General features: G+C 47.3%; 1 protein-coding gene and 1 long non-coding RNA gene across 8 annotated transcripts in view; one reads left to right on the top strand and one right to left on the bottom strand.

Annotated features, from left to right (window-relative positions):
- The window catches only part of SEMA5B (semaphorin 5B), a 267,620-nt gene extending 260,214 nt beyond the window's left edge, over positions 1-7,406 (top strand). For 6 of the 7 annotated variants that reach the window (XM_038143560.1, XM_038143559.1, XM_038143561.1 and 3 more), the window contains one exon: positions 1,058-7,406. In XM_038143560.1, coding sequence (XP_037999488.1) covers positions 1,058-1,213 — 156 coding nt within the window. In that variant the 3' untranslated portion in view covers positions 1,214-7,406. Of the gene's footprint in view, positions 1-518; positions 589-1,057 lie in introns of all 7 variants that reach the window. The other variant, XM_038143564.1, reaches the window with a different exon arrangement.
- Positions 7,407-9,164: 1,758 nt separating this feature from the next.
- On the bottom strand, positions 9,165-17,115 carry LOC119702981. The gene is made up of 3 exons (XR_005257517.1): positions 15,424-17,115; positions 14,257-14,259; positions 9,165-9,179 (listed from the first exon to the last, which is right to left on the bottom strand). It is a non-coding gene; the product is annotated as an uncharacterized LOC119702981 (long non-coding RNA).
- Between the last annotated feature and the right edge of the window lie 2,118 nt (positions 17,116-19,233).

The raw sequence follows: 19,233 nt of genomic DNA on the forward strand, positions 1-19,233 counted from the left end.
CTGTTAATTAAATGTTCCCTGAAGATAAGGAAGCTGTAGCAGCATGCCTAGTGTTGACTCTCAGATCAAAGGAGTGAGTTCCCTGCACAACAGCCATTAATGGTGCACTGGAGTGACATAGACCAGAGATAGGCATAAGAAATTTAAGCCAGGGGTTAGGTGAAAAAACTGTGATAAAAGTATCTCAGACAAATTCACAGAAATCAGATGACTGTGAGGAAGGAGAAAGTTCCATAGAATTATTGCACACACATACACACAAAGTGTGATTTTATCCTTGTACCTAAGTAACAGCTGGCATAGCAATGGTCTTTAATCTGGGGAGAGGGGGCATCTGCTTGTTGGTGGGAAGAGGGGAGGGAGAAAAAAAAAATTTCTACATTTTTCTGGTAAAACGGGCATTTGTCATTCTAATTTTTTATGTCATTGTTTCCAACAATTGTTACGTGGTTGTTAAAATTTTTTAAAGTAATTTTAGATTTTCCAAAAGTGACCATGATTTGTTACTTATACTGTAGCTTACAGAAGTGACACACTTAATATCGGGGGGTCCAAACCTGGATATCTACCAATGGAGATGGAGATCAGGTAAATGCACACCTGCTCTTCCAGAAAGGAAAAGCTGCCCTTTGGCACCTGGTTTGAGAGGGAGCCAGAGGCTGTACCATGAGCATTTTGGATGAGGTTAGAACTGTTAGAACTGAGCGCTGCCGTTAATCGCCAACCTTCGTGTAGGCCCAGCATGGCTTTGTGTGACAATGGTGTTCAGACAGCACGCCATCCACCAGGAGACTCCGTGTCCCTGGAGGAGGCTCTGGGTCCATCCCCAGCAGTAGAGCACAGGGCCGCTGAGGGAGACCTGGCAGGAGCTGTGCTCCCCAAGCCCAGCCCGTAGCGAGCGCGAGGTGCCAGCTTGCTCTCCCAGCCGGAGGGAAGGTGGTGGTGTCCGCAGCAGTCCGTGCTGGAGAAGGCAGGTGAGAGGGAGGTGCCTGCAGGTAGAAGAGAGTAATTGTGTGGCACTGTGGCCATGCCTGTCATCTCCTTTTCTCTTTTACAGACACTTAACAAGAACAACTTGATACCGGACGACAGAACCAACTTCTATCCGCTGCAGCAAACCAATGTGTACACAACAACCTATTATCCCAGTACACTGAATAAATATGATTACAGGCCCGAGGCCTCCCCTGGAAGGACCTTTACCAACAGCTGATGATGGACAGATCCTATGGGACTGGATAACTTCCTATATGATTTTTTTAAAAAATTGATTTTATGGACCAAATACCGGCCCAGCTTCTAGATGTAAATATTGTACAGTAGGGTCTTTTTTTTTTCCCTTTGATTAATTGTGTTTCTTGTAAACAGCACATCTCCTTACAAGGACAAAAATTCACATGGACCATTCTGCAGAGCTCCTGTGGATATTTGTCTGGAGATGGCTCTTCTACTGCAACTGTTTATGGCTGGAAGGTCAGCGCGCTGTCCAAGGCTGAGGTTGGCGAGGAAGGGGCTGTGTGCTGGGCTTGGTGGCCATTGAGCAGCCACACACAACACATGGGAGCACTCCAAGAAGGCAAGAGGTGGCCTCCTGGAGCAGGGCTGGATGCATCATTCCTGAGCCAGGACAACAATGGTGTGCTGGGTGACACAAAGCTCATGGGACAGGCCAAGCAGGACTCCATCATGCCAACAACTTGAAGAACATTTTCTTTTTCTTTTTTTTTTATTTTTTGATTTTTTTATGTTTCTGAGAAAAAAAAAAGTAGTAACTTTCTAGGGCAGTGTTCCCTATATCTTCAACAGAATCTTTCCATATTACAGGAAATACTCTCTGCAGCCTTCTTTGGTAATATGCAGTTCAGCTGATGAGAAACAACACACAAACGAAGTACATTATCCAAAGAAGCTTTCCAGAATGTTTCCAGTCTTAATTAAAAGAAAATTATACAGGCAGTGAGACACTGAGAAAAGTAAATGTTGGAATAACATTGGAGACATGAACTTGGAGTGCCTAACAAACAAAGATGTTTATATCACTGGAAAAAGAGATGTGATGATTGCCACACAAGAGCCATGGGCTTTTTTTCTTTCTTCCTTTTTATTTTTTTCCGAGACAGTATTAACTCTTTTTGTTCTAGCTTTGATCCTGATTGTGTCTGCCAGGAGAGGCAACTTTAGCGGCCATGCTCTTCTTGTGGGAAATCACCATGCTTTGGGCTAATATTTCCTCTTGTTTTATTATTGGGTTTTAGTTCATATACTTTGAAAAATTGAGTGATTCTGACTTTGCAGGGGGAAGGTATTTTTTTAAGGAATGTTTCCATAGTCTGACATGACCCAGAAAGTCTGCTGCACATTCTTACAGCGTCTTCCACTCAGTACTTTATGAAATAGTAACACAACTGAGTAAAGTGCGTTGTTTGCCAATATTTCTTTATTTTTTCTGAGAAAAAACAACCCAACAAACAAATGCTGCTGCAGCTATTGAAATAAATTGGAGCGGTAGCATCATTAAACAGTATATCCAGCCTTGAAATGTAATTTTGTGTATGTGTGTGACTATGTCTATAAGAATTGTATTAGTCTGATGCAGAAGCCATGTTGTCTACAACCAGATGTTTGTCTGACATAATTGTTTGGCAAAAAAGGAAACTTATCGCTGGTGCTTAATGTACAACTACATCCAGTGTGTTAGCAACGTGAACAAGTCCACCACTGTTACCATTCAGTGTTTCTAAATATTTATGATGAACTCCTGATGCTAAGTATTTTAGAATGTCGCAATACTGAGCATGAGATAAAAGTACACCCTGAAATACGCATGAGCTCCACGTGGTCCTGAGCTTGGCTTTGTTGTCTGCACCTTCCCCGAGCAGTGCCGTGCCAGTGCCCGGCTCCGCTCGGTCTGTCCCCAGCAGTCCTGTCTGTCCCCGCTTGGTTTCGGATTTCGCTGTGAGCCGGCATCGGTTGTTTCTCAGTGCTGTTCCTTTGCAGTTGCTTGTTTGGAAGCCCAGCTTGGGCCGTGTACTCAGCTCTTTCACGTAGGCAGCTGGTAGGAAATGAAGAAAGCCTGTGCTACTTGTGACAAGTATATTGCTTTTCCTGCAAGGAGGAACCAATGTGACTCTGCAAGCCTGTGTGTTATGGTGGTTTGACCAGAGGGCAAGTATACAATAGCCTCTCATTTTTAAATTACTTTGTTTGACTTCATTTTGCAGTGATTGAAAGCTGTAGGGATGTTTGTAATAAAGTGGGGTTATTAGCACTGCCACAAGGACAGCTTAGGCTCAGCAGTGCCCACCATTTTCAGCAGCTGCTTTTCGTATTTAGCAGCCCACCGTGTTTCTGCTCAGGTGAAGTAGATGGGGCAGAGGGAGAGAGAGAGATGCCCTTAAACAGACTTTAAGCAGTGGAGTCAGGAGCTGATGCAGACCTAGGAGACTGTCTGAAGCACCTGCTGCAACTCTCCAAGCTGGCACAGTGGTTCAGCAGCCCTGAACCCTCAGCAGCAGAGCCAGGCACAAGCAGCTGGGGCAGAGCAGGATCACCATGGAAGCAGGATAGCACTGGTGGCAGGCAGCCTTCAGGGAGGCTCTTCCCAGGCCCTAAATCCCCTTTGAGGAGTGATGACTTCATGCCTCATGCAATAACGAGTTCACTCTGTCTCACTGAATTTCCACGTGCCCCTCAGCAATATTTAAAATCCTGACTTAATGTAGTTCTAACAAGCATGTAGCCCAAGGGCTGGAAATTATTACATTAGACTATCAGGATGGGATTTCCCAGCTTTAATTTGTGTGATTCAGAAGAAAACACTGGCTCCCAAGATCATTTCAGCCATTGTCAAATCAAAGCATCTCTGAGCTTCCCCATCAGAAGATTCCCTGTATTAACAGACTCTGCAATTACCATGCACGTGGCAAGATTGCAGCTGGAGTTTGAGGGAATGCATGCAAGTCAAACCTTGCAATTATCTCAATCTTCTATTTTTCCTTTCTCTTTTCCCCTCTCTCCTTTTAAATTTTTTTTTTTTTACATTTTTGGCTTCACAGAATAACATGGTGTAAACTAATTTTTTTTTGCAGAGTACCATATGAAATTATTTAAATGTTCCAGTCACCAAGATGGGTGATTATTGCCATTGTGCTCAGGAGGTGGATATTTTGTAGGCTATTGGAGGGCAGATGCTATGAGGGTGGTGCATGTGGTTATAGTTTCATCAAGACATTCCTTCTTATCAGCCATCCAAATGGATTCAGCCCTTTTTCATATAATTGGCAATCACAGCAAGGGGCTGTAGTCTCCATTGGAGCAGAAAGCAGAATCCAGGAGAGAGTGAAAAAAAGAAATCAGAACACTGTATTACTCAATTAATGTTTGCAGAGGAGTGCAGTCTGTAAGGACGATGTTAATGCGGTGTGAGAGTTGCATTTTTTATGAGCTCTCCAGTGTGTGGCAGGTTGACTACGTGATGTGCAGGGATGTTCTTGCAGTCCAGGTAATTTGGCACCTTGACCGTCAGGTCTGTAATATCTGTAGAAGTCTGAGTTGCTCCTGCAGCTGGATGTTAAACTTGCTAAAATTTCCTGTTGCTAATACCATCTTAAACTGGAGTAGAAATGCATTTCCTTTGGGAGCATTGCTTTCCAGAAAGTTCATTATGCTATATATATAATTTTTTTTTTTTTTGCTTTACTTCTAAGGCAGAGAAAAGGAACCCTGGGTGGTTCCTCTGTAGGTCTGGAGACACTGTGTCTCTGCAAACCCTTTGGATAGGATTCAGGTGTACAGGACGTGAAATATGATGGAAATCTTACAGCCAGCTATGTAGTGGAAACATCTGTAATTAGGCCATTCTCTCTTTTTGCATGGAAAGGGCTGCCTTTCTCCCGGCTGAGGGGCTGTGCCTGCTGCTGCTATCCAGGGATGTTGTGCCCTTGCTGTCGGGTTTTCCTTGAGCAGTTGCCAGTAACTCCCAGCTCACTGACGAACCACTTGAGGATCGAACCCTCACATAAGAGGTGCTGTTGCTCTAAAGGTGCACTTGAATGTTCAGCATACGAGTCAGAGCTGCTGTTAAATGTATGACCTGTACAGATACTACAGAAGAATAACATTTATTGTCTGACCACCACTGTTCCTACTGCCTTATGTTCAGAAAATGAAGTGTTTGCTTTGAAATCAGCAGAGAGCAGGAATGGAGCCCATGTCTGATGCAGACAGTTTGATGCCTCCAGTGATAATCTGCTGTTCAGCCCACCTGGAGAGAAAACTGCTGTCCATTGAGATTGATTTATTCTTTGTACCAAATGTAGCGGGGGAGAGTTTTATATATATATATATAAATATCTATAAATATATATATATAAATGTAAATGTAAAGTTTCTGTAACAACTTACTCTTCTTTTTGTAACAGTGTATCCATCTATCAGTGGATAGATATGGTATATATTTATAATATATACACACACAATATATATATTTAGCAAAATGCCTGCAGAGGAAACTTAGAATAAGAAAGGCAGTGCTGGTATTCAAATTCCACAGGGACAAACTGAAGAAAAAACCCTATAAAAATCTACTACCCTTTCCATTAGGTTTAAAAACACACTTTTGAGGTAAATGAAATATAATTTTTTAATTGAAAAATAAATTGATTTTTCTAGTTAGAAATGCTGATTCTCCCCTAAATTGTTCTGGTTAAAAGTTATTAAGAAAGAGATACTTGATACTGTTTATATTTTCATAATAAGCCTCCTAAATTTCTCATGTGTATCACTCTATTGTTCTTGTAATTATAGGTAGGGAGTAATTGTGCAAAGAAAATTAAAATAGCAAGTAGAAGTAACAAGTCTTGTACCATTAGAGCAAAAGACATCATCTGTTAGAATGGGGAAAATGTCATTTTCCATGTTAAAGAAGTCAGTAACTGCCTTCTGAGTTATTGATCAGCTTTGCAAACCTTGCCTTACAGTCACGCCGGGAGGTTTTATCTGAAATGTAGGAAAAGAATCCCTGTGATACCATGGCTTTTGTTTTTCAGAAGGGTCCAAAAAACCCAGCAGGCCATGGAGGCACCTGGTGGCATGGGTGTCTCTGGAGCTTTCTGTGTCAGTGGCCAAGGCTCTGCCCCCACGCCTCACCCCACCACCCCCCTGAGCCAGCCCTCACACACGGCGGGGCACAGCACCCTCAGAGCTGTCTGACATGGCAGAAAAATACCCAGTAAATCAGGTCTGGAGGATTCATTCTTCTCCAACAAATCCCTTAAATGCCCTCATAACCAAAGCCTAAACTCCCAACAGATGAATCTTTCCCTTAAGCTTTTTAGAAGGTAGCTTCAGGTGGCTTCAAGAGCAGTTTGGGGGTAGGTGAGAGAGCTTTCTGTCCACCTTTGTTTTTCCTGGTTGCCAGAGCCTTCAAAACTGGGCAGAAACCCCTCTGGAGCTGGGTCCTTGTGGGACTTACCCAGTCTCAGCTCTTCTGCCTGGAAATTCCTTCTTTAGAACCTTTGGGCAAAATTAATGCATTACTGCATTAATGCTGGCTGGAGGAGCAAACCAGCTACCCACTATTTACATAGCCACAAACATAAGTGCTCAGTAGCATTCAGAGTCAGTTTGGGTCTTGAACCTGTTACTTTTTCCATTCTGCCTCCAGCCTCAGCTGCGGACTCATCCCTGCTATTCAAGAGGATTCAGTGCTATAAGAGCAGCCTTTGGCTTTCTGCAGGCCCCAGCCACAATTTGGTTTTCAACAAATCTGGTCATGAAAAGTATTAACACTGCACTCTGGTTCTGATGCCTTTGTCAGCAGGACGCTGCTGATTCTCAGGCCACGGAGTCAAGCAGAGGTCGATGTGGATGGGCCATTAATAACTGGAGCAAAAATGTTATTAGTACCAAAATGTCAAACAATGTAAAAGCCAGCCAGCTGCACGGCAGTGTGCTTTCTTTCTACACCCCTCCTTAGACAGCATCCAGACCTGCCCATACCTAAAAGCCATGTGCTTAATTAGGAGCGTTCCCACAGAGGAGGCTTTAGGGAGGATGCATGGTATGTGAGATGGAAATGATAGGATTTAGCTTGTGGTTGAGGTGGGAGAGTGACAGATGCAATATTGGATTTTGGATACATGGGAAACAATTATGTGAACACAGAATGCTTGCCCCAAAACAATAAAACCTGGAGAGTATTATTGGACTCTGTTGTGAAGGCACATCACCTTTCCTATGCAATCGAACTTGATGGTACTTTAGCATAAAGGTGACCTAGACTATTATCACTGCCTTTAGACACTGTGAATTTTTTTTGGGTACTCTGTATTTTTATATATTGTACAATGTAAAGAATAATTCAGAAATAAAACAGACCAACCTGACGAGCCTCTGAGTTATTTCTCCTGCGTGGCCAACGTGCGGCGGATCTGGGGCCCCTGACAGCGCTGGCCAGACGGGCCACAGGAACGAGGAGGAGCTTCCTCCTGACCTTTGTGGCCAACGGGCATACAACATCCACTCAGCTGCCTGAGTGGGGATGGGGAATTGCAGCATCCATCCTTCCTCCCTGTCTGCACTTCGGTCGCATCCTGAGGCCCTGGTCTGGGTTATATTTGCCATGAGTTGTTGTCTCTGTGGACACCAAATTGTGTCACTGGATGTAAGGCTCCCTTCCCCAGCACAAGCTCCACACCGAACATGGGGTGCCTTTCAAAAAAGGTATTTCTGAGTGAGGTGCCCGCTGAGGTAAGATTGAATATGAAATTCAGGGTGCCAAATCCTTGTCCAGATCTGCAGTAAGCATCTCCCTTGTGCTCCTCAGCTCTGTGCAGGTGACACCGAGCCCCCAAGGGCACAACTGCTCTCTGTGCCGAGCCGGCGAAAAGACATTCATCTTCTGCAGAGCCTTTCAGCTGTATATGCTCAGCTGCAATGAAATCCTGTCGCCGCTGCTGCTGCTGCTCAAGCCCTACATATTGATGCAAAAAGTTATGAAAAGCTGAGGGACATGTTTTGATTGAAGGATGATCGTAGCCTCGTGTTGAAGAACGTTATAGCTCTTGTTGCATTTATTAATCAAAGTAAAGACCATGAAAAGTGACAGAGTCAGGAACATTTTAGTTTATGTTCCGATACAGCTTAAGACTTATATTGAAGTTCCATACAGAAAATTACACCATAATGTCATAAAAAATAGATTGGATTGCTAATAACCTGAAACGTGCTACACCTGCATACATAATACTTTAATCCTACTAAATCATAAGCTATCATTTGGGTGTTTTCATATTCTCAAGTGTGCATACAGGAATTTCTTTTCAATGCAGACCATTAAAAAGTAATTGAGAGGCACAAGAACAGTAAAAACAAACTTGCTGTGAATAAGATGGATTTTTTTCTCAGTTAGTTTGCACGATAACACAGGGAGGTCATTTTTGAACAGTTTTGCTTTGCATCAAGACACCTCTGCATACAATTAGAGCAAAGCGTTACGTTGAAACAAATTTCCAATTTCCCTTAAATCTGTCTACCACCACATTTTTTTTCTAGTTGCTAATTTGACTCATTAACATAACAGCTTCACTTGTAGCATCAGTAAATTTTGTTCTCTCACCTTCACTGTGAGAGAACAGTATCCCAACTGTACCTTTTTCTCTCTTTAATTCTTAATTGTGTGGAAAACAGAAAGTTTTGTTATCTCGTGGGTTCCCCATGAGGTGTGGGAGCACCCCAGCAGCATGGGCAAAGCAGGGACCCAGGCCAGGCTGCGGAGCTCTCTGGGGGACCACAGCAACAGCTGCAGCCCCACAGACCCCTCCAGCCTGCCTTTGGTAGTGCTCAGAGGGTCAGTATAAAAAATTCAGGAAAAGGAAAAAGCAGAAGTTTCCTTATGACTTGAGTCTGGTCTTGCTGTTTGCTCCCAGATCCCTGCAAGTGGGGCTTTGGGGACGGGCTGAGCCAGTGCTGCAGTGACAAATCTGTCCCAGCCCTGTCCCTCCATATGAAGCCCATTTGCTGGTGTTTTCTTCTCTGTTAAGGGATGGAAATGGAAATATCCATGGCTGGTGGGGCACTTGCCTGGGCAAGGGCACTGCCAACACTCGAGGTGAGGAGGGGCAGGGAGCTGCAGCCCAGCCCAGGTAACACCCGAGCTCATGAAAACGCTGGAGCAGGGACTCAGATGAAGGAGCTGTAACCACCACAGGGCAGCTGAGCAGATGTGTTTGGGCATCCAGGCATTATCCAGAGCAAGTTAATTTCCTCCTGTAAACAGGCACCACGTCGTGCAGATAGCATGGAAATAAGAAATATCCTGCAGCCTGATTTTAGCAAGGCTGCTGACTCTCTCATACATGAGCCTCGTATGCTGCCAGGAGCAGAGGCCAGGCAGAGCATTGAGCAGACACACTCCTTGGAAAGTAGGCAGGCTGCAGCAGTAAAAGAGGTCTCACGTGAATCCCCCACCTCCACACCCAGCACTGCTACTGGTGCCAGCACCCCCACCAGTGCCCCCCCATAGGCACCCGTGCCCCCAGTCCCCCGTCACAGTGTGATCACATGGCCTGGCTCTGACTCCTGAACTTCCCTCTGCCCACACAACCATTTCACTCCTCTCTGAGAGCCCACGGGGTCGTGCTGCTGTGACCAGGCAGGGAGACAGTCCCCAAGCTCAGCAACATTCCTTGTGTCAGCCTAAATCAGCTCAATGCAGCCATCCTGAAGAGATCAGCACAGAGCAAGCACCTCAGTGTGTGAGAGTCAACCCTCAGCTGCAAAAGCTCTGCTCCCCATGGCACCCTGTGTGTGCTTCCCCCTCGAGGGTACAGCTGAGGGACCACACAGTCACTAACCAAAAGCTCTGGAGACTCATTACAAACTGTTTTGCTAACAGCTGAAATGCATTTTGACGTGGTTTGTTTTGTCCATTCATAAAAAAAATACCACTGTCAGAGTTGTCATTGCACCTTCTGTTTAAAAAAAAAAACAACTGAGGTTCAAATTAATCAAGAAGGTGACAGAGTTCAGCTGTTCCCAAAGGAAAAAAACCCAACCACATGCACACATCCCCTGTCTTTGGTGAGATTTCAACCCTTCAATCTGCTGACAGTATCTCCGAACCAAACCATTCTCCTCTGGGGTAAGGACTGAACCGGGTGAAGGTTATTTTGGTGTTGTGACAGAAAGGTAAAGCTGGCTCTTGGCAGCTGGGCAGACTCTCACCTTTTCCTGTTTGCCCCAGTGTGATCACAGGCAGGTTTATTTTATGACCCAGCAGTTTTATCACCCTTTTTTTTGGCCCAGCTGGCCCTATGTTGACACTTCACAGCAACTCAAACGTGTGTAAGGTCAGCTGGTTTTCATTTTAAAACTCCTAAGATGACAAGGAAACGTTGTCGCACTGCTCACCAGCCACATCCATCTGTCAGCTCCATGGTGTGGATCTCTACAGAGTATGGAAGGTGCAACTCTTTGGGTCCTCGTACCAGCTGAGGCAGATCTGGAATCCAGCAACCACTTAAAGCTCCTCCTGGCTGTGGGGGAGCTGTGGAAAGTGTCTTCTGGCTGAGCAGCTGTGCTGCAGCATTGTCACCCTTCAAAATAACATCTCTGAAGATTTTCAAGGTCAAACTTCACAGTTTGTGAACTCCAATTAGCTGGAAGCAAAAAGTAATCCCGGCTTTCCATCACTCTGGAGACGGTGAGGTGTCTCCCAGAGTCAGGGTTAGCGTGGCCCACAGTGAGCAGCAACAGGCTGTTGAGGTTCCATCCATCTAACCTTGCTGCATTCCTTCGTTTTTAAACCTCCCATAGTCATTTCCTTGCTGTCATGGAAATAATGGAGCCAGCAAAGGATTGCTCCCCTCTCAAGCGCAGGGTAATGAACAGCCATCAGAAACATTTGATATTTCCATGATGTGAAGCATCAATGGCCACAGAGAAAACCATTCCCATTTTGGCAGTACTTAATTTACTGTCACGAGCAAGCGATCTGTACGGGAGAGCAGGCACAACGCTGATACACTTTTATTACCCTGCCAGGAGCCACATTATTGTTTTCTGTTTTCACATTTCTTAGCAACAACATTTTTTGTTCATAGGTTTCTTCCTAGGAGCTTGGCTGGAATTATTTTTATGTTGTCCCCAATTTACATGCTGACTTACATCAGCCTGTCCTCGAGCCTTGCTTTCTGCCTGAAAGCCTCCTGGCAATTACTGCTGTCTTCTGCTGATCCATCACTCCTTTGGCACTGGAGGAGACGAACCTCCTGCCTGGCAGAGCTGCCTGTCCTGGGGAGCAGCTCAGTCCCTGGCAGGCTCCACTGTGCCAGGAGCTGCTGGAGCCAAGGAGGGTCTGGAGTGAACAGGTACAAACTTGTACTCTGAGCATCGCTGCTGCACGCCAGCCCAGAGCCCACCCCAGCCAAGATAAAACCATCCCTAATACACTGAATGTGCAGGGTGGGACAAGCTGCAGGGCTTGCCATAGGCTCTGGCCTATGCTGAAAACCTCTCTCAAAATGTTTTTTTCTGCACACTGGAGGCAGTGAAGGCATTTCTGTGTGAGCTGTGCTGATCTAGTTCACACTTCTGCTGCTCATCCACTCATTACAAACCCTTCAGAGCCACCTTTTCCTTGCCCACCATCACCCTTTGCTCTTCCAGTGCCAAAACTCAGCCGTGAAGCCACAGCCACAATCCCGACCCTCAGCTCTGCAATCGAGGGCAGGTTCAGGGGAGCCCCGGGAGGAGTTCCAGGTTCAGAGCAGGCAGGGGCAGTTCCTTGGCTGCTGCCATTCCCTCTGCTCGTGCTGGCCCGAGCCCCACGCCACTGTGCTCCCATGGGGAGGTTGTGTCTCCTGACCGCTCCTTTAGTGCCCGAGCCCGGGGCTTACCGTGGCTGTCGGTCTGTGGCTGAGCAGGTGGATGGACAGACAGAGGGACGGAAGGGGTCCAGCCCATCCTGGTGCCACTGGCAGAGTTTCCCCAGCCCTGGGACCTGCCTGCAGATACAGAGCAAAGAAATGGAGCAAAGCAAGAAAGCTCCCAAAGAAAAACCTCCCTGTGGCCATGGGACCTGCAAAGCTCCCGGGCTGTGGGCCCTGCTCCCATGCTCGTCTGACTCCTGAAGAGTTACAGGGGTTTTTGCAGCCCTCAGTTGAGGATGACTTCAGTGGGTGGCTGGCCTGCACTGGGAGAAGGTGCTGCTCCTGGCAGCTGGTGTGAGGAATCCTGGCATGGTGCACACTCTGGACCTTCCCCTGTGTCGGCTCAAACTCAAGCTCTGGCAAAAGAAATAAAATTAAATAAAATCCCTGTTTGGGAATTTGTGTTCACATGGTGGTGGGTGCAGAGTAACATCAGTGGTGTGTGCCAGGTAAAGGTGAATGCCTTGGCTCCCGAGTCCCTGACACGAGCCCAAATCATGCTCCTGGAGCAGGTAAATGATGCTCCTGCAGCTGCTCAGCTCTCATGGCCACGGATGGAGGGTGAAAGCAGGTCCCCCTGCCTTGGGGAACTGCTGCTGCTCATGTTTCCCAGCATCAGCATCCTGGGTGTTCGGCTGCAGCCCAAAGATGCCAAAACACACAGACCCAGCATTTACAAGTGCCCCCAACCTTTTCCCGGTCCCACGGCCATTAGACATGAGGTCTCTGTGAGAGCCCACCCACATCTGGGCACATCTGGGCGCAGCACCAAGAGCTTTCAACCAGCTGGCCCCAGCCCGGCTGCTCCCCCATGTGCAACTGCAGCACAGTCAAAGAGGGAGATGCCAGCACCCAGCAGTCTCTCAGGAAAGACAGAATAAATGTCATTTACGTGCCAGGGAAAGAGCAGACTTCAACAACTGCAAAGATAAAACAGAAAATAGGAAAAAAACCTGGGAAAGAACGAGCACAGGGACTTCACCAGCGCACAAAACTACATCAGGGCTCTGAGATGATCCTCAGTTCTCATCCCCCTAAGGATGGAGATTTCTGTAACACTGCAAAGATAAATACAACTGGGAACTGTATCATTAGAGGCGCTTTAAGCTCCCATATATAGCCTGGAAAGAGACTGTTGCTAAGAATAGCGGGGCCCAGATATTCCACCACATGAGAGTTGACAGATTTCTTCCCAACACTAATAGGATGTGAGGCTATTTTAAATTTGTCCTGATAAGTAGTCAGGCCATTCTTGAAGAGCTGGTCCTAGAAAATAAACATGGATCAAGAGATGCCGGGTTGGGTCCGCTTCAGTTAAACGCAGGGTAAACACAAGGAAGGTTCTCATGAAGGGTCTCCTTTCTAAGAGCCCCAGCAGAGACAGCGATGATGGGAGCCAGCAAAATCAACTGGCCTGCAGCATCCTGAGCCCTGAGCCCGGAGCAATCAGAGTTGTGATGATGTGGTGGGGCTGCAGAGGCTGCCACCCCTGCCACCCCTTCCCCTCCCTCGCTCCCCTCCCTGCTGGAGGGTACCAAGGGGTGCACCTGCAGTGCCAGACCACCCCCCCAAATCCTCAGGAAAAGCCATGGAAATCTTCCATTGCCTGGGCTGGGAGATGATTGGATGAGGCTACATTGGTTTAGACTAAACAACCCCCAGTTTGTAGCAGTATCTGCAGTGGGTTTTGGCAGCATCATGGCAGAAATAAACTACTCCCTTGTGCTTTCTTGGAAGTGATGAACAGTGATGGCAGCAAACTGAGAAACCTCTTTAATGTGCAACAACCAGTACGTAAAATAGCACGCACTTCATGGTCAGAGTCCAGTTTTAAATAGAAATTACACAGTGGATATGTTACATTGACAAGTATATCGTGGTTTCAACATCATTTTCTCAAAAATAAAAATACACCACATTGGAATATCGCATACAAAATGTAGAATTTGCCCTAAAATAAAAGTCTATCAAATCACTTAAAAAATTACAAAAGTAAAATGCGTACAAACTCCAGTAAAACTGAACAGTCTTACAAGTCGAGGACAGTTTACAAAGATGGTCTCCAACATGTAAAACCCTCTTCCTCCTCCATATGTTCATGCAGTTCAAAAAACCCCAACTGTTAGGTGTGTCCCATAATTAAAAGCTGTTTTCCTGACCTTATCAAGTACTTCTTTCTAAAATGCACAGCGGAAGACATTAAACATGGTAGGGGAAAAAGAGATTTTAATCTAGCAAATATCATAGGCAGAGAATAGAGATATGTCTGGAAAGTGCATCATTGTCCCACGGGAGCAGGAGCTGATGGCAAGCTGCCCGTGGGGACACCCTGCAGCTCTGCTGGGCAGGCTCAGCCCAGGTGAAGCAGAAAGGCCAGAGGGCACAGAAGAGCTGTGGGCAGGGAGGGGCAGGGAACACAGCTCTAGTTTGCATTTCACATTCAGGGTGTCCCTGCTGGGGAGGGACATGGAGCATCCCCCTCCCCTGGCACGGGTGGGCACCCCAAGCCCCAAGCAGCCCTTCCCCAAGCCCCCAGACTTGCCCCACACAAACCTGCACATCACCTCTGTGAAGAAAAACACGAGCTTGGGCTTGCTGTGGCTTTGACAAACACAGGGACAAAGGCTGGAGAAATGGCCTCAACCTGAAGGGAAAATCTTCCCGTAAAGAAAAGAGGTTTTGCTGCTGGTATTGTAGCAATGCAAAGTGAGTGCAGTGAGTCTGTCCAGATGCAACAAGAGGATAAATCACATGGAGGAAGCCACTGGGAGAGAGACTGTGCAGAGAAAAGCAGTTCTTGCAGAGAGCAAGTCCCACCTGCCTTCCCTGCTGCGCCTGGGAGAGCCAGCACCTCTACATCGTGTGCCACCACCGCAGCTGTCCCTGTCCCTGCGGCACAAATCCCATCACAAACAGAAAATTAAAGTCAAAAACTCATTCTTGAGGAAGGAAAAAATGAGGCTCTGAAACAACTGGGCTTAAGTAGACATCCCTCCTGTGCAAATAGCCCAGGTGCCCAACATCCCCCTCCTGGGCATCCTGGCTCAGCCCTTCCCTTCTCCCTCTGTGCTGCAGTCCCTGCCCTCCACCAGGGCTTGAAGCTTCCCACGGTGCTGCTGGGCCTGAGCAGTCAAGAAACAGTGCTGGGGCTGTGGGGGGCATGAATTGATCCAAAAACATTGCAATCCCAAGTAATTGGCAGCAGCCAGCACATCTGTGCAAATATTTGCTTTTGCTTGTCAAAACTTTGGACAGTTACATTTCTTCTTTTATTTATTAGTTTCATCTGTCTTGAAACACAAACTGCAAAAATTGTGAGCAGATTGACATCTTCTTCTGACTTCTGCCTGCTCTGGGGCAGTTCTCAGCCAGCTGAAGTGACACTCGTGGAGGAAGCAAGGCAGATATTCCTGTGCCAGCCACAACCCACCTCGCAGCAGTCACGGCTGCAGGGGAGTGAGATGGAGTCTGTGTGGATGGTGATGATCTGCACTGGAGGCTGCCTGGCTCTCTCTGATGGAAAGGAGGCAGCAGCCACAAGGCAGCATTTCCCTCTTCTCTCCACCCCCAAGCTGGAACGCTGGGACCCGCAGAAGGTGGCAAAGTTCTTGTGTGTTTTGGCAGGGTTGGCATCTGCCCTTGCACAACTGTGCATCCACACACAGAGCTCCTTGCACACCCCATGTCCCTGCTCTTCCCATGTGCTGCTTTAACAACCCTGAGAATGGCAGCACCAGCATGAAATAGCAAACCAATACCCAGAACTGGTGCAGGTTTCCCCACGGTGCAGCGGTTGCCTTGCCAAGTTATTACAATGGCCTGTACTTGGTATAAAAGGAACCTCCTCAAAACTAATGAAACATAAAAATGCCTTTGTCAGAGATACTTACTTAATTTGCAAGTGACCCAACAAAAGAAATGAACAATTAGAGCCCTGCTGTCACACCATTACAGAGCAGTTATAGCCACTGTGCAAACTGCGTAATTCCCATTCATATTTCAGTCACTCCTGACAATTAAATCCCATTTCCCTTTCTTGTAACAGCCGATACACGCACATCAATCGGTGCAGCTTGTTTGTGTTGCAGTGCAAGGCCACGCAGTCACTTGCTCAGTTTACTGTAGAACAAGCCCAGCATTAACATCCCTGTCACCACAAAATTTCAAACTGCATGTGGACTTTATCAGTCCAATGGAATATTTTGGTGCTGAAATGCCCCCTGGAACTGGGCACTTTTTGTTACTCCATCCAACCTGTTGCTTTCCCCAAGTTACCACTACAAACACTGACAGAGTTTGGGGTTTTCCAACCCGCTCCAAGATTCAAGACATCCCACTCCCACTCCTTTCAGCAGTGTCAGATGGTTGGGAATAACTGTGGTGCTGTGAGCCTGAATACCTGACACACACAGTGCCCATCTGCTTGGCCTCTCCAGGTGTGGGAGCTAAAATCATAGGTTTCAGGTGAATTACAGTCTGCTGCTGTTCATGATATGTGCAGAATCCTTTGGGTCTGCACTTTATTCCAACTGGCTTGATTTTCTAAAAAAACCCCAAAAACCCTATTTTTATGTACATTAAGTACGTGGTCAGCCAACCTCCTTTCTCTGTAAAATTGCTCTGGTAGCAAGGAAGCTCTTCTCCACACCAGCTCAGGGGAGCAGGCAGCCCCAAGGGAGGGCAAAGGATGCCAGAGGAAGGTAATGGGTGACAGCAGTGACCAGAGACAGGAACCAGTGCTGCCAGTGGAGCCTGCATTTTCTAATCCTGAGCCTCCCCATGAGCTGCATGGGAGCTTGCACAGCTCCAGAGCCCAGGAGAAGGAGAGCCAGCAGCACTGGAAGCTGAACCAAGGGTGTCACTGAGCCAAACAAATGTTTACAATGAACCATTAGGAGAGAGTGGTCTCCATGGAGCAGCCTTCTTAGCATTCCCAGTACAAACCACAACACATTACCTGTGTTAAGGGGCTCGACCCTGCTGGGAAGAGGTTCTTCAGGACTGTGAACTCAGAGGCCACAAAGACAATAATATTCCAGGGCTTCTCAGGGTGCCTTCCTCTGCTGGCAGGTCACAGGCCACGCAGCAGCCAGTGCTGTGACAGGTCCAAGTTAGAGAGACTTCAAACTTTCATTATTAAGAAAAGCATTCACTGTTTTGAGCCTGCACTACTGCTAATTGTATCTGCACTCCCTGTGCAGGTACAGGCTCTCCCTGTGCTTCAAACTCAGACTTCCAAGGAAGTGCAGGGAGCCTGGCAGCTTGGACTCTTGCTAAATCCAAACAAGGGTGGACCAAGTGGTAATGCTTATCCAAGAAATATTTCTATGGGTTGAGTTGTTACTGACATGAAATGGACTGCTCCTCCACAGAAGGATGCTGCTGTGGAGCACAGATGGGAATAAAGTGTTTTTCAGAGATCTCAGCAAGCACATTTAAATCTTCACTTCCATCCTAAACCAGACTTGCTAATCTAATAAAATCCTAAGCTTGAACACTGTGTGTGTGGAATGCAGCCATGTCCTGCACAACTTCAAGTAACTTGGGAGCAATCCTTTGACTTTCACGTGGACAGATTTCCCTCAGGGCTGCTGGGAACTCGGGTTGAGCCCTGTCTGCAGAGCGCTGCTGTGAACCCCATGCAGGTTTCCAGCAGGGCCTGGCTGGGCTGTCCCACCCTGGAGAAGGTCCCTGCTTCAGTGCAGAGGCCCTGATGGCTGTAACTCAGACCGAGCTGCAGTGCCAGGCAGACACAGGGCACGGGCTCTGCAGGGCAAGGCTTTGGCAGCGAGGGGCTGCAGGGGAGGTGTTCATGAGAGGCAGCTGGGAGCTTCCCCACGAGGGACAGAGCCAGCCCAGCCAGGCTCCAAATGGAGCACTGGCACTGGCCAAGGCTGAACCCATCAGCCATGGTGACAACACCTCTGGGATAACAGATTAAGAAGGGAAAGGAAGTTACTGCACAGCTGGAGAGAGGAGTAGTCCTGTAGTCAGTGCAGAGGGAGAGCCAGGAGCTGCTCCAGGCACTGGAGCAGGGATTCCCCTGCAGCCTGTGATGCAGACCATGGTGAGGCAGCTGTGGCCCTGTGGCCCATGGGGAGCAGAGATCCTCCTGCAGCCTGTGGAGAACCCCCTGCCACGCAGCTGGATGCCCAAAGGAGGCTGTGGGCAACCTGCTGGAGCAGACTCCTGGCAGGACCTGTGGCACCATGGAGAGAGGAGCCCAGGCTGGAGCAGGTTTGCTGGCAGGATTGTTCCCAAAGGTCTCTGCCCACACTGGAGAAATTCATGGAGGACTGTCTCCCCTGGGAGGGACCCCATGCTGGAGCAGGGGAAGAATGTGAGGAGTCCTCAGGGGATGAGATGTGTGATGGTCCAACAGCCCCCATTCCCTGTCCCCCTGTGCTGCTGAGGGGAAGGGGGAGAGAAAACCAAACCACAAGTAAAGCTAAGCTTGGAAAGAAGGGAGGGATGGGGGGGGAAGGTGTTTTCAAGATTAGGTTTTATTTCTCTTTATCCTGCTGTGATATGATTACTAGTAAACTAAACTAGTTTTCCCAAGCTGAGTCTCTCTTGCCCATGATGGTCACTGGTGAGTGACCTTTCCCGTGAGCTTTCCATTATATTTTCTCTCCCCTGCCCAGCTGAGGAGGGCAGTGACAGAGTGGCTTTGCTGGGCATGTGTGTCCACCCACAGTCAACTCACCACACAGAGAAACAGATACCAAAGCCTCAGAGTCACAGTGAGCCATTCACTCTGCCTCAGAAAAACAATCACCAGGGTTTAAAACAAGAGGTTCACTCTTCTCCCCTGACTACGGAGAGCCTGCATCTGGAAGCACTGACAAATACTTTTAATTGTTTGGTGCCTTCTGGAACAGAGGAATAGGTCATAGTCTGAATATTGTGTAAAATGCTTCTCCATCTTAAAGCAGTCAGGACAGTGAAAGGATTAGAAATCTCTGTCACTCAGGACAGTGCCTGAGCTGAGCAATTTTAATCTTTATATAGCTACAGTAAATTGCAGAAAACAGAGCTCAGAGCCATCCCAGCTTGCAGTTCTGTCATGACAATGCAACTCCAGTCTCTTGGCAAACGATCCCTGGTTTCAGAGACAATAGGTAGCAGCAGCTACTGGATACTGAAACTAATCCAGGCACTAAAACATAGTAAAAGAAGCTGGACAGTTAACACCACTCATCTGAAAAGTAAGGAATGATGCCAGTGGATCTGAATGTGCTGGTTGGACTGATTTCATTTTCCCTATGCAGGTTAGCTCCACTACCACAAAGAACCTGCTTCA

Source organism: Motacilla alba, chromosome 7, assembly GCF_015832195.1.
Source record: "Motacilla alba alba isolate MOTALB_02 chromosome 7, Motacilla_alba_V1.0_pri, whole genome shotgun sequence".
NCBI classification, from domain to species: Eukaryota; Metazoa; Chordata; class Aves; order Passeriformes; family Motacillidae; genus Motacilla; species Motacilla alba.